A 25,569-nucleotide genomic window follows, 5' to 3' on the forward strand; every position below is an offset into this window, starting at 1 on the left:
ATGCGGCTCCCACTTTGTCAATACTGCTATTTTCCTTGTTTTTTTCTTCCAAATTTTTCATATCAAAAATACATAATGACAATTTTAATGACTTATCCTTCACTTTTAAGCAATTTATACACAATTTATTTCTTTTTACTTCCACTGGTATCTATGAATAAGCCTTTAAGGAACTGTGTCCTTGAGATCCTACGTGTAATGTCATTGTGGACTTGCTTATTAACACACATGTTAACAGCACAATTTATAACATGTACAACTCTTGAGGGCAGCAAACACAGAAGTGTGAAATGATGTGGAATAATTTAATTGGGGTTGCACCAGTCACAACATAATGGAAGTTTTCTCTTTTTTTAAATCTCCATGCGAAGTACATGAAATCAGCACATTCATCTGTCATTTCTGTGAAATTTGATAACTGTTTTTGCAAAAATATGGAGCGTTCGTTGCATCACTGGTATGGTAATATTTAAGAGAATTTGGAAGGCAAATATGTTTTCATATCAAGCATCTTTCCTACGTTGATTTATATCATCACTAAAAAAGTCACTAAAGGTTTTACAAAGTGTATTCATTATAAACCTTAACTCTAACCATGGGGATTTATCCGGGGTGGGGGAGGGATATGGAGAACGTGTCCCCCCACCTTTTGGCAAAATGACCTAGTTTTTGTTCTTTCCAGCCACTTTTTAACAATTCAGGCTGATTGCCTCCCTCCCCTCTACATTTCAAGCCAGATTGGAGCTAATGACCTTAACACTCATATCTCCCTAAATCTGACCCTGACTGTAAACATTACAGTTGGGGAAAATATCAAGATTCAAAACACTACAAGAATTTAGGATTACACATGATATTCATTCATAAAACACCATGCCCCTAAAATTGTTCACCCAGCGAATTTTCAATTGACAAACATTTTAAAACAAAAATATTGCAAAAAAGTTTTGATGGAAGGATTGTAAGATGATCACCCTAGGGTGCGACTTGAGAAAATGTTTGAAAGATGTTACAATTATATACAGATACAGTGAACAAAAGTCAAAAGTATTTCTCCAGATAATATAATTTTGAGCATATTCTATTGGTATACTACTATACTAATACTGTGTTTAAACGTTTTCTGGACAAAGAAAGTATGTTTAAATGTTTTTGTTTTTGTTTCTTTTATTTCTTCTTTAACCTGGGACACTCAATCAGTTAAAAACACAATTAATCACCAGTTCCTCCTTGAGGCCCAGCCCAGGTTTATTTGCGACGGCAAACCTGGTGAAATATTGTGTTTATTTCTAAAATGTTATTACAACATATGGCGGATACCTTCAAAATATGCCTAAGATAATACGCCTAACCTTAGGCATCTAAGATGCAATCTTAGACGTCCAAGATGCATTCTTAGGCGTCTAAGATGCAATCTTAGGCGTCTAAGAATTTCGCGGTAGACTTATATCAACGAATCACAGGACCAGAAATCCCAAACAACCAATCATCTTAGGCGTATTCAATTATTGACCAATGAAATCTTAGACGCCTAAGATTTTACACGCCTAAGAGTTTTGTTAGACGTCCAAGATTGACCATTTGACCGTGACTTGTGATGGACAAATTCCATCAAAACGTACGATGGACTCTGTGCGTTAGAGAATATTTCGAACAATGGCTGGGTGGTGTGTTTTTAATGAACTCATTTTCTCTCAGTCCATAGCCATGGGCGTCAATCCCAGAGAGAAAGGGGTGATGGGGTTGGAGGGGGGACATGTTCTCCCACCTTTCGGCACAATGGCCCATTGTTTTGTTCTTTTCAGCCACTTTTTGACAATTCAGGCTGATTCTCTACCCACATTTCAAGCTGGATTGGCCCCAATGTCCATAACAATGGAGGGTTATAATTTTCCCCCAAGATGCTCCCCCAGCATTGCCACTGATTTTAAAGCATGTTATGGTTATTTAAAAGGTGCCCTGTAAAAAAATTGCTTGTGTCCCTTTTCAACCTGCCAAAATTGCTTGCAGACTTGCACCCACCCTGTTTTATAAAAAGAAATGTCCCCGACGCAAATTTGACCCTCCACCACGCCACAGAAGCGGGGGGAGGGGGGGTGGCCAGACCCTGTAGATGATGTTGATGGCTGTGTTGGTCGTGTTATTTCGTCAACCTGCTCTATAACCTGGTACAAAATGGGACGGCGATTTGCCATTCTGCCGGATTATAATGGCACTTCTATTCCTATAGATAAACTGAACTGAACCAGAGATGACGGAACTGACTGGTACTTTCGATCACTGCGCATGGTATCTGTAATACGAGCTGCTAGTAGTCTTCCAAGGTGCTTTTGCGAGCTATCACATTGGTGATACCATGCATCCAACACTAAAATAAAAATCTTAGACGTGTAAAAATTCTTAGGCGTGTAACATCTTAGGCGTGTAAGATTTCATTGGTCAATAATTGAATACACCCAAGATGATTGGTTGTTTGGGATTTCTGGTCCTGTGATTCGTTGATTTAAGTCTACCGCGAAATTCTTAGACGCCTAAGATTGCATCTTAGACGCCTAAGATTGCATCTTAGACGCCTAAGAATGCATCTTAGACGTCTAAGTTTGCATCTTAGACGTCTAAGGTTAGGCGTATTATCTTAGGCGTATTTTGAAGGTATCCGCCATCTGTAGTTTATTCAACCCAACATTGAAAGGTTTTTTGGCAACCTTTTCCAAATATGTTGTGTTTGCTGGAAAACCAATTGATTGATTGAATTAGCCTAGTAAAGAAATCTTGTATTGGACATCTGACACCAAGGATACACCCATAATTGTCAAACAATTCGCTGTCATAGTGTAACATCAAAATCGAATGTTGCCAGGTCAAACATACAGCCTGTCCACGTAGAAGTACAAACCAAATCTGTGGCATCGGAGGTCGATGTTTTGCTTCACACGCAAACGCGATGTGAAGTAGCAAGTGGCAAGTAGCAATCACGCAGCAGTTGGTGCGCCAAAGAAGCATTGCACTGAAATAATTATTCTCAAACCTCCAGTTTCCGAGGTCTATTTACTTTTTACTTTTATGTGGACAGACTATACAGTTTAAATGGATTGCTAACAGGTGTGCAGACCTTGCATGAACTAGTAAAGTATGACATATCACTACGACAGCGAATAACAATTTACACTTCTTCAATATTCTTCTCACTTTACAGGTTTCAATATATGCTAAAACTCCATCCAAAATGCCCTTACAGATCCTGAGATAAATATTTTTAGACAGCAATGAAATGATACGGAAGATATTTTTGACCACACCTCAAAACAATCTTAAGTGAAAAATGACTCCTTTACTAAATAATTGCAATGCAATATCCTTCAATTCTGTTACATATAAGGTGACATACATGCAGAGTAGATATCTTGCCTTCACAGAATCCTTTGCAACATGACGCATCACCTCACTTAAATGACACTTTTGCAAAGGTTCCCTTTGTTTTCATGTTGAGAATAGACTTGCTAAGCATGGGTCAAGAGTCAAGAAATAAACATATTTTGTAAGATCTAGATGTGCCCTGTGACTGTTCATTGAGGTATTTCTTGTCACTATTGACCCATGTTGCACTAGATAGTATATCTGTATAAAACATTAAAATGGAAGAAATGCATTGTGGGAAATGTAAGATATCCTCTCTGACATACAAGGTGCAAGTCAGTATTTGCTAAATTTAAGATCTTTGGCAACATTCATACATGTATTACTAATGTACAAGGTAATAATGTGGATAGCATAATACACAGATTATGAGAAATTCATACACTCTTACTATATATACTACCCAGCCACTCAAGATGTTAGAAAAATATGCAGAGTGCACTGTTTTCGAGCATGTGCGCGCATTGCACAAGATTGATTAATTTTCCTTGGTAGATGCATTTATATTGCTCAAATTTTTTGATATATTTAGTGAATATTTTGGTATAAAAATAGCAAAAATCACAAGAATTCTTTGTTGTGCTTGAATTAGGTTTTAAGCTGTGCAATATTTGTTGTTCAAGAAATTAGACAAATCAGCGCTCTTGCACTGAATGCTGATACTTATCAACATCTCAGCATACAAATTGTATGTGCACTGTGCATTGAATGATAAATTGTGTAAGTTCTCTCAAAACGTACTGAGGTAAAACCCATAATTCAACTTCAAGCATCGCACTCTCAACGCAATAGATATTATGGCTCATGTATCAAAATAAAGTACATAACAAAATAATTTTTCCCCAAGATATATGGTCAGAGAAGGCAGAATCCATGCAGTGGCGCAACTAGGGGAGGCAAGTGGCGGCAATGTGCCATGGTGCCACATTTAAAATAAATGACGGTGGATAAAAACAATCAATTCAGCGCCTCTCCAAGCGGTGAAAGTCAAAATTTTCGCGCTCTTTGCGTACATTTCAGCGCAAATAGTCATTTGAAAGATCAATTTAAGACCGAAATTCAATATAATTGTAACCAAATTTCAAGTGGTATTTGTGCAAATTTTCGCACGTGGAGCGCGCAATTGTTTCAGAAATGGGTGCCGGGGGCATTATACATCCTTGCCCCGGGCGCCACAACCCCTAGCTACGCCACTGTATCCATGTTCAGGACCTAGATTTCAACAAGAATCACACAATTGATTCTCATAAGATTCGGTTGCGAGAATCAACTTCTCTCATTGTATCATACAGTAAGTGCAGTGACTATGATGGATTTTGATTCTCGCAAACCAAGACGAAATTGAGGCCTGATGTAGCCCCAAGCTTAATACTCTGTGTGCTGGTCACAGATTTCAACATAAAAAGTCTCAAATTTGACATATTTTTTCAAAATATCAAGAGCTATTTTAAGAACTACTGAACAAATACTAGGCTTGTTTGTACTCATTTTTAATGCATTTATCATGCTCATTCAAAATTATGGATTATGGTCATGAAAATGGGTAATTCCAAGCATCATTTTGCAATGCGAAGTTTTTATAATTATGGAAATTTAATACGGGAAATTAGGGTCGTCTGGAAAAGTTTCTCCTGCCGTAACCATTCACTTACCAAAAATAGTTGCTATTTACCTAAATGTTTGGTTGCTGCATTAAAAAAGAAATTCATTTGCAAACTTCGCTTTGCGGAATAATGTGCTTGGAATTGCCCAAATGTACAATTCTGACATTTTTGATAATAAGATATTGTAACATAATGGAACCAAAATGCATCCAGAATAAAGTTTGAATCTTTTATAAAGCATAACTGTTTCAGGTCTGACTATACACAATGTAGTACTTAGTTTGCATATATGGCATCAGATGCAATGCAAATATAAAATCTCACTAAAATAACACTTGATGCAGAAAAGGTGAAATAATTGGGAAGTACACTAGTTTCACATCGTTAACATACACACATATGATAGTCTGAAATTGCGGATCTAATTATAGAAATGTAACATGATCAAGAAAACTGGGAATATTTCAGTCTTTTTTCTACTTTTGATAGTATCTTGTGTAAATAAATACCTCCTGCATAGAGATCAATACTAAATATAAGCTATGCTATTATAGCTTGACCTGTTATTTTCTTGCCTAACTGAGAGGTGATATGGTGTAATAGAAAAATGATGTGTTTTAATACATGTTGAAAAAATAATGAATAATGAAAGCCTCAGACTCGGCAATATTTATGCGACAGGAAACTCAAAATCAATTTTCATTAGCCTTACATGTATTCAGGGTTTTGTTTTTCTCTCTGATTTCTGCTGCAGCAAACACAGCATGAAAAAAATGGAAAACATGTTGCAGTTGCAAAGATGACACTCTATTATCACCATTGAAATATGCAAACACACTACGAGATATTCAGAAATCCGCCAATCCCAAAACTACATGATCCCCGCATATGTCATTATTTTTGCAGTTACAAATCGTTGCTGGGCAGGAAAAATTTATAAGTAAATTTCACTTATTTGGCAAAACAGGGAACAGTACCAATTGTCAAGGTATTATCATTTTGCAAGGGACACAAAAACTGCTTTACTGTTCAAAGATTAGTTATTAGTGTGTTTGATATCCCCTACAAAATGAAAATACCTTCAAATGTGACATTTTGTACTGCTTCCAGTTTTGCCAAATAGGTATAAACAGTGAAAACATACATAGGTTTTTCCTGCCCAGCAACATAATGTAGTACTAGCCCCTCCAACAAATAAGTTAGACAGTCACTGTGTCTTCATGTCATGAGAGCCATAATTCTTTATGCCCAGAAATAAAGAATTACGCATGTAAATCCAATAAGGGGTGCAATGTCAAATTTTCTTCATATGTTGTCATTTTTTTCATATTTTATTGATATGTCTGAAAAGAAAATGGTTGAAGAGTAGTTTTCTGATTTATCACCATTTTTGAGTTTTTGGTTTCTCAACGGATCTCTGAAGTCCCTTTAATATCGACAAATCCTAACAAACGTACATATAGTACTGCATCAGAATGTCCTATCATCACTTGCACAATAAATCTTAGTTTTTGGTTCATTCAGTAGGAATGCTAGACCACGTCGTAGATTATTCAGGAAGATGTTATTGCCCAAATCAGACAAATGCATCATGTCCTCATCAAATAATGCTGATGTTTCTGGTCTAATTGCAGAATGCTTAATAACCTGTCCTCCTAAGCTTAACACAAGTTTACCACACATCACATTATAATTAATCCGCACCTGCTCCATCGTCATCTTAGCTATGCTACCCGGATAATGACAACACGGTAACGCTTCCGACCAGATGATGCGACAGTTTGGATTCCTCTTATTAAACTCTATTAAACTCTCTACTGCTTGCTGAGCTAAATCTTGGAATGATACTTTGGCTAGCTCAAGGGCATCCATATGTACTACAAGTACATTAGGGGAGATGGATGTTCCCATGAGACGAGTTAGAAGTGGACCAAATTCGGCCCAATCTAGATTGTCATTACCGTGCCATACAAGTTCTGCTTGATTTAACATGAGTCCCAGTCCAACCGGGCCCTGAGCTACATATCGTGCAGCTTGGCATAGCACAGAGGAGCCTACTAACCACACAATTTGATGTTTTGAATGCGTTGATTGTTGCTTGGACACTGGGGGCGCTATTGTAGCTACTGATACTGGTGGTCGTTTTGCTGCTGTTGATGGTGCACCTGTAGTAAAATAATAACAAAACATTAAACTTCAGTGACATTTCTGGATACATACGCGTATGTAGTATCCAATTGATATGACTAATTGTTAAGAATTTTAGTAAAAAAGGGAATAATATTGAATTGATTAATTTGTATTTAAACAATTTGTCAAGCAGCCATGAGCGCTGCCTGCAGTAGATATGTTACTAGACCACAAAAAGTGGCAGGTGACGGACCATATCAACACAAAATAGGCCATTTTGTTTAATTTAATTTTTCATTACATTTACTCAGAATTTACCTTGAGCTAGTTTATTATAGTATAAAAAAATACAACAGGGGTCTGTTTTTTCATGTTTTGAAAAACCAAATTTTGAAATATTTGTCAACAGAAAATAAAAATCCATTGAGAAAAAGTCTTGTTAGAACTACACCGGGGGAGGGGGGGGGCACACTCACTTTGGAAGTGACACGTATGTAGGGCTATTAAGACCCCCATTTTCAACGTTGCTGTCACCAAACCATCCCATTTGTTTATGAACACATGCTCTTATTTTTCCATTTGATCCGTCACCCAAAGACCCTTATTTTTCAATTTGAACAGCAAATTTCATTTAACACTGATTTTGTTACTTATTTTGGGGAAAAAAACCATTTGAAGCCATTTAGAACTAGAAATACAATGTTCGAGGTTTATGTGGCACTGTTTCGACTCTCATCCAAAAGTTCCATTAAAAAAAGTCACCGAATGCCAAAATCCATGTTTTCACCCAATGACTCCATATTTTTATCCATTTCATATTGAAGTGCCCTCACCCAAACTACACACTTTTTAAATAGCTTTAAATGAATCATTGAAAATTATAGGAGAATGTTCAAATTAATTTCAAAATTTAACGAAAACAATAAGATACAAAGCAATCATACCCTTCTTTAACCAAATCTCATTATCATTACCATTTTAATTTCTCATAGACAAGATGAGAATAATTTATCAATTAATTAAATTTGTTTTTGCAATCATCAGTAACTGCAAAGCCAATACAAAATGTGATCAAGCCTAAATGAGGAATATATGCATACAAACATTAATGAGATTTTACTAAAAGAGTGGTACAATATTGTTCTTGTATTTTATTGTTTTTAGTAAAAATTAAAATAATAATTTTGGGGAACCATCTGCCCAAATTTGATAGGTATAATTTAATCATAATCGTGAATATAGTATAACCATGCTATTTGCTTGATAATATAGCAAATCACAGCTTACAAGTTAGAAAACAATTCAGGAATCCAAAGGTATCCTTAAAATATTTTTGATATTTTATATTTACCTATTAGTACTCTATGTGTTGCTTTTCTGCAGGGGGGGGGTGCATCGTACCTGCACCCCCCCCAATTTGGAAAAGTATACAAAAGTCCCAAAATTTATGAGTGTACCGAGCAAAATAATCAGGTTTTTACGCTTTTGTGGACAAAAACGTTGGACAAAAAAGGTCTAAATTTTGGGAAGAAAGTCCACTTTTCACAAAATTGCCCCCCCCCCCGGAGTCCTATTTTTTCAATATCAGCACCCCCCCAAATGAAATCCTGCGGAAGGGCCTGTCCCCAACGCTCCAATGTATTATGGAATCTATTATAATTGATTTTATAAATAATAAGGATTCACCAAGCATCGATGGTCGATTGGCAGATTGAACTAATTTGGTTCTATTACCTAACTTACCAAGAGGATGAGTTCCTAACAAACCATCACTACGAGAGACTCCTGTAGGCCTGTTTGGATCCCAAGGTGGTCTTTGAGCACTACTTGGTACAGGTGGACGAACTACTGGTAGATCCAATATGCTGGGAATTTTCTTTCCTACTGGTGCTGCAGGCTGGTTTCCTTTAGGGGCTGGGTTAGCAGGTAAGGTACCAGTCTTATCCCACCTTGACGATTTTGGAGCTGGTTGATTACTGGGACCTGGTTGAGTAGAAGTAGATGGCACATTTGCTTTGTTGGTACTAGGGGTTAGTTTGGAGGTTGGGGATGTTGGTACTTGTTGGTTAGCAGCACTGGTTGATGGTTGAGGTAGTGGTTTTCTTGATTTCTCTTCATCTGAGCTCTGAGAAGTGATTTAAAAATATAGAATATAACCAATTACTATACATATTTGTAGTATCAAGTTCATTTTCTAATTTAATATATTATGTAGAAATTTAATATGGAGTGGTAAAGAAATGTTATTTTAGGTATTTTTCATTGGAATCACCCTGTATATTTTTGGCACACCCTGGATATATCCATTCAAACTTTACAACAAACTTGATAGACTTGCAATCCTGACAACATATGCTTTCTAAAAATGTATACATTACTTGATGAGATGCGAGGAGAGAAGAAAAGAGGGGAAATTAGGGAGAGGGAAGATGGGAGAGGAGGGGGTTGGGAGAGGAGGGGAAAGAGGACACGAAAGGGGAGAGATGAGATGAGGAGAGAGAATAAAGATGAATGAAGAGGAGAGAAAAGATGAGCTTGTGTTTTGCTTGTTGGTTGAAAAAAAATCCTGGTTGACTATATGTGACCGTACATACGAATGAGCAGTAAATGAAGGTCATCAATTGTATTCTGAGTTACGTGTCTCATTAAATGAGGTACACGTAGCACCAAATTGAGGTACCTATGAATATTTCCCATTTTACACTGTAACTCAGAATACAATTGAGGACATTTACGGCTCATTCGTGCTGTAACGGGTCACATATGGCAATTTTTCACCAAAAGACCCAAAATACTTGCAAGCTACATGACAGTCCTATATGGATATTTTGTTTGCTGTTATTTTCAAAGTCAATGATTCTTAGTTTTCTCTTAAAGTATACCATGAAAATATGTTTAGCCAATTAACTATTCCAATATTACCATGAGGTAAAGGGAATGCCTATATTAATTCATAGCGGGTGTTAGCTTCTCGCTGCCCGGGATCACAATTATTGCAAACCCTTTTGTGTTTGCATAGATGAGTAGAAAGAAATATTGACATCCACAGTAAACTATTCATTCTTTCTTATCCACAGAATAGATATCATATATTAAAAGCAACACTATATTAAATCCAATGAGAGATAAGAGTATTATCAAAGAGACAATGAATTGGACAAAAAAATGCTGAAATGGGGCCTGTTAATTTTGTATCCGTACGAGGGGCGGTCAAAAAGTTCGTAGAACAAGGTATGCTACTTTGTCACACGGTATTGAATTTGGTCTCATTTGAAAGCTTCTTCCTTCAAAACATTATTGCAAAAATATTAGAGTTTTGCCTCACTGTTTATGGGCAGGACACTCTTCAAAGGAAGCCTACCTCCATGAATTCACAGGTACTACTAGAAGTGAACACAGGGTCATCATGGAAATTTCTCCCAATGGTGATGAAAACTCAAATGAGTTGCTCTAAATGGTGATGAGGTCCTTGATATTCAACAGCAAAGGAATGGTCCCAAGAGTTCAGGGATGGAATGTGCATCCTTGAAGATGATCCAAGGCAAGGTCCAAAAGACTTGCTGACGTCATCACTAGTGATATACGTGGTGGTATAGTGACATTGATAATAAATAAAGAACCAAAAAAGAAAGATAAGATAACCACAAAATATAACATCTCTGATGAAGGTGTTTTCAACATAAATCCATTAACATTTGGGTATTCCAGGGTGTCTTCTATATGGGGGTCCCAGAATCATAAAATTGAATACCAGTTGACATAATCAAGTCCACACCTTCTATACGCTTAGAATGTGGACTGAGACAAGTTTAATCTATATTTGGCTAAAGGTGATAGATATACATTAATCAACGAAATTATGAGTCCATTCAGTGGAAACACATCCATCTCCTACCCACAAGAAGATAATTTATTTACTCGGTCACCATAGTGGAAGGTCTTCATCACTGTTTTCTGCGATTCAGGGAGAGTCTTGATAACAGTACATTTGCCAAATGAAAGTACAATCATAGGTATATGGTCGAATCCAACGAAAAGTGTACACGGCATGTTCAGGGCCATAACTTAAAAGTATTAATCAATTGGCATTCGCTTTTGTATTGTGTTTATTCGCCTTGATCATACGCTTCGCCCATATATAATAAGACCCCTTCTGTGAAAAACTTAGACACAGAGACCCCAAAACATGCTATTTTTACCCATTTTTTCAAAATATTTCTTACAGTATTTTTAAAAACATCTAGATCAGTTATGAAAAGAAGTCATTGGATTGAATCTAAATTGATTTCCTGAAAGGTGTGTATTCAAAGATTGCCTGTTCAATTTTTCACATATTTGTACATAATTATGAATTTTTTGGGATAATTTTTTGAGTGGTATTTTTTTACATTACCTACGAATACAATTTTTCATAGCACTAGATATATCTTTAAAAAATGGAAATCACTAATAAATGCGCAATTGATACAAGCTTTGATATGTTCAATACTGAAATGCATTGCATTCGGACATCTTTATTATTGTGTTTAGCTGCCAGAAATTCTAAATGGCACAAAGGTAGGTTTGGTAAAAATATGCATTACCTCCGAATACATGTTAAAAGCTGTGCCATTTCCACAAGGCGAGAGAATAGTAAACAATAGTTAAGCAATAGGTGCAGGGTAATACACTCTTTATTTCTACCAAGTTTCAATAACCTGCGTTTAAATATTTCTGAGATGTCAACAATAAAAGCAAGTATTCAGAGGGTAAATCTCGGTAACCGAATGTTACCTACTTAATACACTTTTGACATCATGACAGTATTGTGAAACACCGCCATTCATGCCAATGCCCATATTGGTACATAACGAAGGTCTGTATGTTTGCTATCAAATCATATGTCAATGAAAGTTGCGAATTCACATACATGCCCACCATGCAAAACTGAATACGGCTTAATTGGTGAAAAATTTGTACTGAAATAGACGACGGTCTGCTCATTTGAAAGAAAAATCAGATTCAAAGAAGATTAGAAGGGATAAATACTTGGATTTGTCAACTGTCATGTGTGCTTCATTTTAAATGTTTACCGACCTTCTGGTTTCTGAGTAATTTGTGTCCAAATTGATTTATTCGAAGGTAACTTTGACGTTTTCGTTAAGGTTGTACCTACTAATACCATGAAAAAAAACGACTGTTCTCATTGTCTCATGATCTAGACAACACATTGATGGACCCTGGTATAAAGCTAATTGTAGTTGCCCTCAAACGAAAGGCCACAAGACGTAACTGACTCCAAGATGGACTTCACAAGTCTGCAATAACGGTTTTAAGCGATTTGTGTGCAATTAAGCAAATTAAAGTCACTTTAGTGCCTTTGTTTCTTACTTCAATCCTCTTTCAACCGCTGTAAACCGACATTATTAATACATGATAGGGTCTAAAGTATCAATAAACGCACATAAAGTATATAATTCATTCAACCTGCTTTATATACTGTAGTTCTGATTGCGATATCCTCCAAATGTCTAATTCTTACCTACAAATACTGAAATGTTACTTACGAATACAGCATAATACATGACATGTGTACGTGTAATGAAGTGTCCCTACCAATGGAAATTAATTGTCAAAAACTTTAAGCGGTACCGGTACCCCAGGACACTATTATTACCCATATGCGGATTCATTCAACAATTATTTATTATGTAAAATTGCTGATTAACTACTTGTATATCAAAATGAAGTGGTCAAAATCTTGCTAAAAGCATCAAAAATTTTTGATCTAAGGTAATAGCATTTATTCATTTGGACGCACCATCTAAAAGAGATCTAAAACTACCATTTTATTAATTCATTACCATAATAGCAAAATTTAAACCTATAAACTCAATATAGATATTGTTAAATCGCTCATGTTACCTACTTAATACCGGGTTTCTTCACCTTTTCATTGTATAAAGCGTTAGGTGTATGCGTATAATTCCTAATATTCTTGAAAACATATATCATACTCGTTCTTATACAATGTGTAAATTGATTCATACTCATTTGATAAATAAAATACAGAAACTGACCTAAACTTCATTTTCAAAAATAAACTAGCATAAATTGACTAAGATCATATTGATCGCGTTATAAAAATAAAAACAAATATTTTCTGGTTGAGCTAGCATTTTCCTGACACCCTGTGGTCTACATTACACGAAAAAAGCGTTAATGGGAATATTCCATTTGTTTTAGGTTGATTAGTATTGCGATAGTGAAAGCATCCTAGTGGTATTCAGTAGGTAACATTGGATTTTGATATCACATTTACTATCACACGCCCTGGATTTATTTTTCAAGATTAGTAATGGCACTTTTGGTTCCTATAAGGCCAATATGTCATCAATCAATGGGCAAAAGGAAAAAATTGTGGAGACATTTTTATTTCGGACTTTTATTTTTGGCCCGTGAACACTTTTGGTTGGATTCGACCATATACATGTATCATACAATTTTGATAGCAAAATTGAGGCAAGCCATCAAGTGAAGAATGTTGGTGGTAGGAATGTGGCCGTTCTCAAATAGTGTCCTGTGCCATTTTCTTAGTTTGTCAAGCTGCCATTCACGGCAGAGGGGTAAGTTAACTAAATCATCAAGCCATGTCCTCTAGTTAGTGAAACCTATTTTAGAATTTTAAGTCCTACCTTCATAATATCAGGTTTGGTGGTGATCAATGCTGTTGAGCCTTGACTGAAGAGTGGCTCATGGAGCAATCGGAAGACCTCCATTTTGTTGACATAGGGTTCAAGAATTGTGACGGGTGCATTGAGGTATGCAGTGACCATGTTCAAGAGTGATATAGAAAGAGTTTAGCTAGTCCTCTTTCAAGTACCTTGTTTTTACGAACTTATTGACCGCTCCTCGTAACTTTGTTTTAGTTACAGTACTAGATTGGGGACCACTCAATAGAAGTGACATGTATGTGCCAAGAGGCCTATTGATATATAGTGTTGTTTTTTAAAAAAAGGAAGGCCATTGCCTGGGGTCATTAGGTATAACAAAATTTTAAAAGCGGTCATTTGGAAACATTGAACATTTTGAAGAGGTATCAGGTAAAAAATTTCAAAACAATTAAGCAAGTCTATTTTTGTTCCAAATTTACACTACAAATTTGCTGAAATGAGAGAATATGAAAGTTTCTGTATTATGACACTTTGATGATAAAATTCTAGAGAAAAATTGGGTAGCCGAACCTAAATGGGGGTCATTGGGTAATGGGTATAACTTAAAGCTCACGAGAAATTTAAAAACAAATGCGAAATGTGATTTTTTAAATTTTTTTATTCCCGACTTTTTGCTGATTTTTTCTGGAAAAACTATATAAAATTTTTTTTTTTTTTTAAATAAAAAAAATTCTGCATTTGTTTTTTGTCAAATCGTGGGATTTTACAAACGCGCGCGCAAGCTTTGAGACAAACCTTTTTTTTTTTGGCCTTATTCAAGTACCCCCCCATCCCAGGGAATGTGGGAATGATGGGGTTTGTAATTTTTTGACTAATTACATTATGGTAGATCCCATGACCTCTGGGGATCCCTGTATGCATTGCATGCCCCACTAGCATCCCATTGTTTCCACTATCCAATCCCCAGGTTACAGATTTGGTAAACTAAATGTTCTCAAAGAGAAGAGAAAAGGTTATAGGAGGAGGAGGAAAGACAAGCTGAAGATGAATAAAACTTTACTTTGATGAAGTTTACATAATATCCAATTGAGATTGGCTATATTGTATGTCCCTCTGCCTTGAATGATTGTTACCAAGCCACTGACTACTCCTGGCAATAGCATAGACAGGATTTTTTTCAGAGGCCGGGGGAGTGACTCGGGTGAGGGAAGGTGCAGAAAATGCCTACAAGGAGGCAAAAAGATGTTCCATGGGGATGGGAGGGGTCAGGGGGCTATGCTACTCAATTATTGTACTCATTATTGTAAATAACAGCAACTTTTTCAATGTGCATGTTGCAGTGAGCATGATAGCCCAAGCACTGATCAAAGAGTAGGCCTATTACCGCCTATATGCAATTACAGGCTAAGCTAAGGGATCTATCATCACCTGAAGTGCAGTTAGAACCACAGCATGATAGCCTAAGCACTGATCAAAGAGTGTGTGCAATTGCAGGCTAAGCTAACCCTAGTAAGTGCACAGCAATGTGCACAGCAAGAACTAGCTTTCATCAGTGCAGCTAATGAGTCCATGAAAGAGTTACACTCAGAAAATGTGATCTTTGCCATGTTTTCTTGGAATCAATCTAGCCAAAGGTGGCTTTCCATTTAAAGCAGCTCTATCTCCACAAAAAGAAAGTTAATGACAAGTATACCTTACAGCTTCAGTCTGTGGTTTCCATTCCACAGGATTTACTAATCCTTTGTTTCTCTGAGCCAGGTTCTGAACTTCTGGTAACATAAGCTTGTTTTGATTATAATGGGAACAAGTCAAGGTTTTTATGGTTCTCTCTCCTCTATTTTGTAGACAGAAAACTGTTGTTTGTTGGGAATGCCCATTTGACCAGGCTAGCTCTAGGAGTGTGAAATTGCTCACTTGCTGACTAGTGTATGACGATTTACAAGAACAATTATGGAGGGTTTGAGCTATAAATTTATGTACTCCCTGTTTATTTATAATTTTAATACATGTATGTATCTAGATTTTCGGGAAATGTTCATCACAGCTTATGAATCACACTCTTGAGGGAGTTTAGTCTTCAAGGATTTATACTTGAACTCTTGACATGGAAAATTCGAAACAGAAACAAAATACAGAAAATGACTGTACATACATTTGCAACCACAGGTTCAGACTACATACATTTGAATGAGAATCATATCAGCCTATCATGGGATTGGTGAACAGATCTGGAGTGATGAGTTCACCCAACACAGCTCTTATTCCCCTTCCCCATTCACAATGTTTGATAATATACTTTGTACTTCATCTTGAGAAGAAAATTACTGGCTCAAATCTGTCACCTGAGTCATTCAGGGCAATGGGTTTGAAATCTATGGGGCTTCTTCAATTATTTTCAAGGGCCTGTCATGGTTGTCTGGAGGACAACCAGAATTTTTTTTAATTTGAACGCTGATTGTAATGTTAAAATGGTCTACATTTGTGACACTTTTGTAAGACTTAAGACTCACAATTCATTACCAATGCCAATGCCATGGATTGATGTACATTAAGATTTTAAAGAAATACTACAAACATATTATCTTTCCAAGATACCATAATTGTATAAATTGTTGTATAAAATTATATAATTTGTGCAATGTGCATTAATTTGTTAGAGACTGCTATTACAGCTTTCCGTCAGAAGAGTAAGATGCAAATTTCAAGAAAACAGTCATCACATACTCCGTTTAGTGAATTCCACATTTCACCTTGTATTCCATTTTCATAAATTAATTATATATTATTTTATTATGTTATTTATGCGCTTATAGGATAAATATTGACGACATTTTGAGTTTGACTATGAATGATGCAAAAATTTCATGTACTTACCATATTACAATAGAATATATTGGATTAATCACCCATTATGAAAACACATAAATAGTCAGATACACAATGAAAGAAATATTATACCTAAACTGACAAAAGTAATTTGAACTGATGACAATCATTATTATGCACTAGCAGTATGAGTAGATTCAGTAGAAGAATACCAGAGAAGATGTCTTACCCTTCCCAGAATCCTTTGCAACATGATACATCACCTCATTTCATCAAATAACAGCCCTATTTCTTCTTACATGTTCCACTTGTTTTCATGTTGAGAATAGAATGGCTAAACATGGGTGAATACTGAGATAGTCATGAAATAAATATAATTTGCAAGCTCTGGATATGCTCTGTTCACTGAGGTACCTTTTGTCATGTTGCACTGGATAGCAGATCAGTTCAGATTATTGAAATGGAAGAAATGCATTGTGGGAAGTGTAAGATATCTTCTCTGGATGAATACTATACCTCTTCTTTCTCTGATTCTTGACCATCATCTTTATTCAGACCAGCTTCCTTCTCTGCATCTAGAATAGATTTCCTCAGACTGTTGAGTAACATCTGCCTCTGACTATAACTCTCCTCCATCTTCTGTAGCCGGTGTATTGCATCTATCAGCTGGTGGTCCATCTCATCTGTTTTATCTGCTGGCAATTCTACAGCTTTGGATTCATCATCCGATGCTGTGCTCTCCAGATCTTCAATCACGCCCTGTCTTTGGCTGACGGTTTCTTCCATCTTCTTTAACTTTGCCATAGCAGCTTCTAACTGCTTGCTGATTTCATCTTCTTCAGCTTTCTCTGCATCTATTGACAATGGGGGAGTATCTCCACCACTGCTGATGTCCATACTCAAGTCTTCTAAATTGCGATCATCATTTACAACTGGAATTGGACTTGATTGGCTTTCAGTTCTCTCATCATGTTTGTTCCGTGATGGAGATCTGGAACTGCGACCTTTGGAATGTTTATTTGGAGAGTCTTTAGATGCCCTAGGCGGACTACGAGAACGGCTACGTGACCTTGATCGAAGTCTTTCATTCCTTCTGTAATTTCTGTCTTTGTTCTTTCTTGGTGGACTTCGACTATAACTTCGTGATCTATGCTTTCGTGCCTTTGGACTACGACTTCTACTTCTGCTGAAGGATCTTCTATTTCTTCTTCTATGATATCTTCCTGGACTTCTACTATTTGAACGCTTGGCTTTCCTTTGACTTGGACTTCTACTTCCAGATTTTGAGCGTTTGCTTTTCCTTCTTCCTTTGTGTGGACTATGACTACGGGATCTTCTTCTTTCTCTATGTGGACTATGACTGCGGGATCTTGAATGTCTATTAGATTGCTTGGATGATCTTCTTCTTTTTCTTCGATGTCTTTGTTTTGCTGATTTGCGTCCTTCTTGTTCTCCTTCACTGCCAGACAAGCTTATGTCTGATAACTCGGCACCATCACCATCCAAAAATGTTTGTGTGTCATAAATTTCTATTACATCTGGACTCTTATGCTGTTTTGACGGCTTCCTCCGTGGGCTCTTCCTGTGCTTATGGCTATCAATGAACAAACCATCAACCAGCAAACCAACATCTCCTTTGAAACTACCTGATCTTTCAGCCAAGGTTTTCTTCTTCTGAGGCTTGTTTGTTAGGATTTCTTGTGACTTTGCATTAATTTTAACAGCAAATGTAATCTGTAATTCATTAGGGAAGTCTGGCACTTCCTCATCACAGTTTGACTCCCAATAATCTAAATCCAACTCTTGACTCACTCTTTCTTTTGATTTTGTGTTAACAATTTCCACGTGCTCTCATCACTCTCTTTCGATGGACTGTCTTTTTCACTTTCAATACCACCATCTTCAGATTCATTAGAAGATAACTCGCCTTCTGAAAGCGGTTCTTTCTCACGTTTCTTCTGCCGCTTATCCTCTTCCAGTTCTCGTTGTCTATACTTGCGTATAATATGCTTATGCTTGATTGTTTTAAATTTTGGATTATCATCTTGCTGTGCCTTTTCAGTGTCTTCACTTAATTGTTGGCTTACAGCAGCTTCTGGATAATCTATTTCATCTTTGTCGTTGTCTGAATGTTGATTTTGCTGAGCTCCATCAGATGAAAGAGAATCATCTTCTTTGTCTTCCTGGTGATGTTTAGCCCTCGCTTCTCTTCTCCTTTGCTTTCTCATTAATTTTCTAAGTTTTTTTCTCATTTTATGATCCATAAGCAAAGTTCCGTCTGTGTCTAGATTATTACAAAGTTCATCCAGCTCCATACTGATTTCATTAATATCTTTTCTACTCTTTGGATGGTAAGGAACATCGTCATCATCATTGTGATCATCAGAATCTTGCTGATCAGGTTTTTGCGGACTGTTAATTTTAACTTCTTCCAACACCGATTCATCTATAACAAGTTCGTCCAAACTTGTGTCCAACTCATCGGATGAACTATGGAATTGATCATCAGTTTTGCTTACATCCGAGTTTACTAATCCATTTTCAACATTAGTTGAGAGTACTGCTGGCGATGTATTTGCATGGAGTAGTTTGCTATTTGTTGTATAATTACTCGCGTTAGGGATAACAAATCCTTCTGCATCTTTTTCTGGTGTGTTCAGAACATTTGCTGTTATGTAACCGGTTGTATTACTTGCATCCGAGATACCATAACCTTCTGCATCTAATACTGGTGTGTTCAGAGCATTTGTAAAGTTTGTGTAATTTGTTGTATTACTTGCATTTGGGATAACGAATCCTTCTGGGTCTTTTTCTGGTGTGTTCAGAACATTTGTGGGTGTGTAGTGTGTTGCATTACTTGCATTTGGGATAACAAATCCTTCTGTGTCCCTTACTTGTGTGTTCTGAGCATTTGCGGTGATGTAATTATCTGTCTGACTTTGAGTTGCAGGAGTATTTGTTTCATATGTAGTTCTGGTTGACACCTCCCTTGATTTATAGTCTTGCAATGACATACGCTTAACATTGTTGCTAATAATAGTTGAAGAATTGCGTAAAATTCCTGAAATGTTAGTAGGCTTCGAGTCAGAAGTTACCCCCCTCACAGAACCTTTGGAGGTAAGTCTTGAAGAAGGTATACCAATCCGATGTGAAGGTAAATTCCCTGGTATATCGTCCACTAAATTTGCAGGGAGAGGAGCACCAGGTTTTGGAACAACAGGAGAATCTGTTCTCACAACAGAATGTGAAATTAATGGTGTCTGTCTTACACGCTTTTTCTGTTCAAACTTTTGAGGAGCAAGACGACCTGCAAGGTTCGTGGGAAGTCCTACCAACTGCAAAAGTTGTGCGGCCAAATCTTTCCCAGGTGACTTTGATGGGGATTGTGAAGGAGACTCGTGCATTTTATATCTTGGAGTGTGGCCTTGTAAACTATCTTGACTTTGTAGTTGTTGTTTATCAGTCGTTGGCTTATCAATTGGAACTGAAAACATTGATGTGTTACAAGTACTAGCATGACTAGTAGTAGTACTAAGTCTACTTTGAAATGAACTTGCGCTTGTGCATGTGCTCGATGCAGCTGGCCACGTCCTTCCATTCCAGTTATTATTCGATACATGACTTGCCATGCTAGATGTGGATGGTCCTGGTGCCTGTCGTACTTCACGGTCACTAGTTCTATTCGACCAAGAAGTAGATGAATTTAATCCCCCATGACCTGTGCCAGGCATGCCATCAGTGGTTGTCAACGAAGAGCTCACCATGGTGGTTGAATACGCATTTGCTGTGGCACTAGACGAAGACGTTGCCGGCGGTACTGAAGCCCCTTGCATGCTGAAAACTGACATTCTGAGGAGAAAACTAGGAAAAGACTCCTATAATAGAAAACGTCAAAGCACATAACAAATTATTACAACAATTATGGCTGCAAAAATACACAAGTTTATCGAGAAGTTCCACACACAATTCGCCATTTGTAGTACATGGTATTGAAGGCTCAATGCACTCTTACAATTAATTGTAGTGTTGGGCTACGCGATACTTCTTGTCAGCGATATACGATTAATACTAGTATTTTGACTATTGTCGGCGTTTTACCGGGAAGGGGGGCGGTTGGGGTCATTCACAGTGGCGGATTTAAGGAAAAGGACCCTACTGTCAGCAAAATAGCCCGGGGCCTAATAGTATAAGGAGTTCAATTCATGTGTGCCTGGACTTTTTGTCGGGAAGGCAAAGAAAAATTCTCGGCTGAGTGAGCATACATAGGCCTATCTGCACGCGTCCGGGGGGGCACATTAAAAATTTTGGTGGGTATTTTCCCCCTTTTTTGAGGTGGTGGGTCTTTGGGAGCTGACGGCATACCGGTAAAAGGGTGTCCTTTGGAGCTGCAATTGAAAACCGGGCTGCGAACAAGTAAAATATGAGGACTTTTGGAGCTGCGACGGTCAACTTGAATCAAGGGTCTCAGTGCAGCTTGAAAAAAACCAGAAATATGAGGAATGCGCATAGACCATGATACAGTTTGCATGATCTATGATGTGCTGCATGACACTCTAGGATTAGAGAATTAACAAGAAGATATTTACTATTTTAATATATCCAGTGAACATTGAAGTGATATTTAAATGTTAAAACTTTAAAAAGTGTCAGAAACTCAGAATAATTCAAAATTCATAATTAACCTATTTTACCACCGGTTAAATATGATGCGGTTAATTAACCGGTTAATTAACCGGTAAGATTGAGGTTAATTAACCGACTAAGAACACTGATTTTTAATCGTCAATGATGTGAAATTTTGGGCGCTCACATTCGTTGCCAACACCGAATGATCCCATTTTTTCTGAAAATTTCTACACCGATAGACCCCCGAGGGTCACCCGAGGTCATCCAGGGGTCATCTGAGGTTAGTAAAAACTTTCATATGGGCATGAAACTTGGTGGGTAAAGTCAACATTTAGAGCCAAATTTTAGAAAGGTCATTTCGGCATCACCAGGGTCATCTGAAATAAAATCGTCATATGGGCATGAAACTTGGTGGGTACATGTAGTTTTTTGTACAGTCAACATTTAGGGCCAAATTTTTGGAAGGTCATTTTGGAGTCACCAGGGGTCATGGTTGAGGTCAAATCGCCATTATGTGCATGAAACTTGGTGATACGGTCAACATTTAGAGGCAACTTGATTTTTGGAATGTTATTTCGGGGTCACCATGGGTCATCAGAGGTTAAATTAGTAAAAAACTCGTGGGCATGAAACTTGGTTGGCACAGTCACCATTTAGAGCCAAATTTTGGGAAGGTCATTTCGGGGTCATCTGAGGTCAACAGGGAAACCAGCGAAGTTTTTAGAAATTGAACAGAGATGTTCAAGAGCGACTAAATCATGGAATTTACTGTAGAAACCATTGGTGGGTCTCACCCTCCCCCTGGTCATTTTTTATGGCCTGTCCTACCCCCTTCGTATAGTTCTAGGGTTATATGTTGAAATCAGAAATAAATTGATTTATTTGATTTATATCTGATTAGAAAACAATATATTTTTTTAATTTTTTTAATACCCATGATCAATCGAAAAGAAATGCTAGATTTTCCGCAGTCCACTTGCCCATTGTGCACACTCTGGGATGGCACACGGCCACCCCCCCTTTGTCATGGCCGTCGGTTCATGTCAGGCCGTCGGTAGACGGATGGCGTTAGTGAAAAAAAATGGGTTAACAACAGACTATTTTGTACCCATGGTGACAGAAAAAGGGGAGAATTGTAAAAAATGATGAAAATTGTGAATTAAATTGAATTATACATACAAATTTTGTGTTTTTATGTTGGTACCGCCTATTATCTTTTTTTTTTCTTTTTTCTTTTGCTCTTCACATCACAACTTCCGTCGGCAAGAAATATTTCCGTCTGTACATTTACAAGTTGTGCCCCCTCGGCAAAGCAACGATTTCTCCGTGTTACAAAATTTAAAATCCGTGTTACAAATGTTAAAGTGTTAAAAATCCGTTTTCCACTATAAAGCTCTCAAAAGTTAAAACAAACATGTTTTAAAAGTGCATCATTTTGTCTTACCTTTTACTGTAGTATGGCCAAAATCTTTCATCGTAAGCCTAGAATTAATGCTAGAATTGATTGTTTAATGGTTGATTAGGCCTACTGCTAAAATAATCACTTTTCTTTGTTTTATTTTGCAAATCAACACAAAAGTTTGACATTTTATAGGCCTACAGTTTTTCACTATTTTTTCCGTATCGCGGAGAAATCGTGGCTTTTACCATAGGCGTAGATCCCGGGGGGGGGGATAACTTATCCCCCAATATTTTGTCAGGGGGTGCTCCATACAATCAACCCCCCAATGTTGACGCCTGTATATGGGTTTCCAATCAAATTAACCCCATATTTGGCCATTTCAACCTAAAAAGTGCTAAATTTTTCAACTTTTGTACAATATTTCACCAGTTTAGCTTTAATATTGCAAAATTTTTCGCGCGCTGCGCGCGCACTTATACCACAACCTTATTTTGTCGCCAAAAGGTGCTGACTTCAAGAAATTTTTTCTAACCCCATCCCCCCCAATGGCGAAAAGAAATCTACGCCACTGGCTTTTACCCCTCGGTTCCAAAATCCTGGCTATACGTACGCCACTGCTCTGGCTATTTACATTTAAGCCCGGGGGCACTCGATTATGAAAGTGACGTAGGCCTACCTCAGTGTGCCCACCAGCGTACGAAACTAGGGGTCTATCGCGCCGAAATTTCAATTTTCAAAGGACTAATATTGTTTTTAAAAAAAGGGGCTCATTCAGTGTAGGCTATACCGTACTGAATGAGGTCATTGGGTGTAGGCCCGGGGGTGTAGGATTTGCCTAAAATAACGGGGTCTTTTCATGGGCACATATGACGTATGTCAATATATGGGAGTGCCCCCCCGGGTATTTAAGCATAAAACAGGCTGATTTGTATTAATTTGTGTATACAATTGATAGATTTCACATGCATACAGTGGATTTCACATGATCCGTCACCGTACTCCCTCAGTTTGTTAGCTTCCCAAATGATTTTTACTCTTACTTAATCGCGATCAATAAGTTTGGTAGATTCCAAAATCAGAATTGCACGGTTCAGTATTGAAGTGAGCCAGTCACCTTTGTTTCCATAGTGAAATGTCATTGTACAAGGAATACATAAAAAAAAATTCCACATAGCCCCCGATTGAAAAGTATTTAATTATATTTGTAATCACTCAAAAAGCATTTGGTGTGAATTTTACATCTGGACCAGAGGCTATTAAATTTTTATGTGCCTTTTTATTTTACATGTAAAGCCTATGGGGGTGACGATTAGAAATAGACGGCAATATTGAAAAACCCTCATTTTGGGCCATTTTAGACACTAAAATGCCCATAAAAAAAGAATAGCCTCTAGTTCGGATGCAAAATTCACACACAATGCTACCTGAGTGAGTACAAACATAATTAAATACATTTCATTCGGGGGCTATATCAAAAACAAAAAATGTCCTATATACCCTAATGGTTATGGAACAAAGGTGCAGTAGGCCTTTATATACATGTGCCATAAGATTATAAACTTTTTTTATGACCATTTTACTTTTGAATACCAATCGAACAATCAGAAAGCATCATAAATTTGCAATAGGCCTATGAGGTTAAATTTGGTATAGGCATATGAGGTTAATTTTTCTTCACTAACTGTGACAATTTTTTTTTTCACCACCCTCAACACTAGACTACTCCGTAGTCCACTTGTCCATTGTGCATAGGCCTACTCTGGTTATTGCATTTAAGCTTAAACTCTGATTTAATTAATTTGTGCACAATTGATAGATTTCCACAACTGATCTTTTCAGTCACCGTACCCCCTCTGTTTGTTAGCTTCCCAAGTGGACTACTGACTTTGGATTGCGGTTTGCATGCTCACGGCTCATCTATGGATGAGATTGTCGGATTTCTGGCCTACTAAAATTGGCCATGATGTATAATGCATCTTTCAATGGATCTGGCTTGTGATTGGTCGCCCATATCTCGTTATGGTTTAAATCCTCCGGGCACCTGCCATTACCATTAATAACTAGGCCTACATGGTACACAACTATGCGGCCTTTGTGTTGGCGGGAACATTAAACTCCCAGTAGGTGCATGAGCGCGTCTTGTACCATCAGTGGCGTAGATTTCTTTTTGACATTGGGGGGGGGGGAGAGATGGGGTTGGAAAAAATTTAGTGAATTCAGCCCCTTTTGGCGACATAATAAACGTGTGTTTTTTCAAAATGCGCCTAATTGGGCGCATTGGTCTCCACTGAAAACCCACCCATCGATATACCAAAATCGCTGAAAAGGTACCCCAAAACCGTGGCACATCCCCGCATACCTTCAACCAGGAAGAACCCCCTCCGGGTGATTGACAGTGTGTGTGTTAGGGACTTTGCCCGATCAAAGTCCCGTCAAGTTAAAATGCAATGGCCATAGTCGATTTTTAACCCGGACCCGGACTTAATAAACTGGTAGATTCTAAATTCAGAATTGTTCAGTATTGAAGTGCCAATATAATTATGACATTATGATATCTTGCATTCAATAATATAAGCCTACGTATATACTTTACTTTTACTGTCACTAATATAATTATATAAACTTTTTCATAACAATTTTATACTAGTATTTTGATCATAATATCAGTATAATTTCGAGTTCAACTGAATCCTTTCATCATGATTAATGACATGTTTTATTTATCAAAAATCGACTATGGCATAGTCTACCTCAACACCAAATCTTTTTTTCTCTGGGCCCAAGTGGAGCAAATTATTTTGTTGGTCTGAGGTCTCAATTACCAAAACCCATGTTGGACATAACTTATCGATGCGCCCAAGTCTAAAATTATGGGTGCACTGAGCCCTTATTAACACGCGAATTGGGCTGA

General features: G+C 37.3%; 1 protein-coding gene across 1 annotated transcript; it reads right to left on the reverse strand.

Annotated features, from left to right (window-relative positions):
- Positions 1 to 5,705: 5,705 nt before the first annotated feature.
- LOC140137249 (uncharacterized) lies at positions 5,706 to 20,478 on the reverse strand. Its single transcript, XM_072158896.1, has 4 exons — positions 18,489 to 20,478; positions 17,147 to 18,447; positions 8,895 to 9,276; positions 5,706 to 7,186 (listed from the first exon to the last, which is right to left on the reverse strand). The coding sequence occupies exons 1-4, from the start codon at positions 20,476 to 20,478 to the stop codon at positions 6,492 to 6,494; spliced, it is 4,368 nt and encodes a 1,455-aa protein (XP_072014997.1). The 3' UTR covers positions 5,706 to 6,491.
- Positions 20,479 to 25,569: the final 5,091 nt, after the last annotated feature.

Source organism: Amphiura filiformis, chromosome 17 (genome assembly GCF_039555335.1).
Source record: "Amphiura filiformis chromosome 17, Afil_fr2py, whole genome shotgun sequence".
Taxonomy (NCBI): domain Eukaryota; kingdom Metazoa; phylum Echinodermata; class Ophiuroidea; order Amphilepidida; family Amphiuridae; genus Amphiura; species Amphiura filiformis.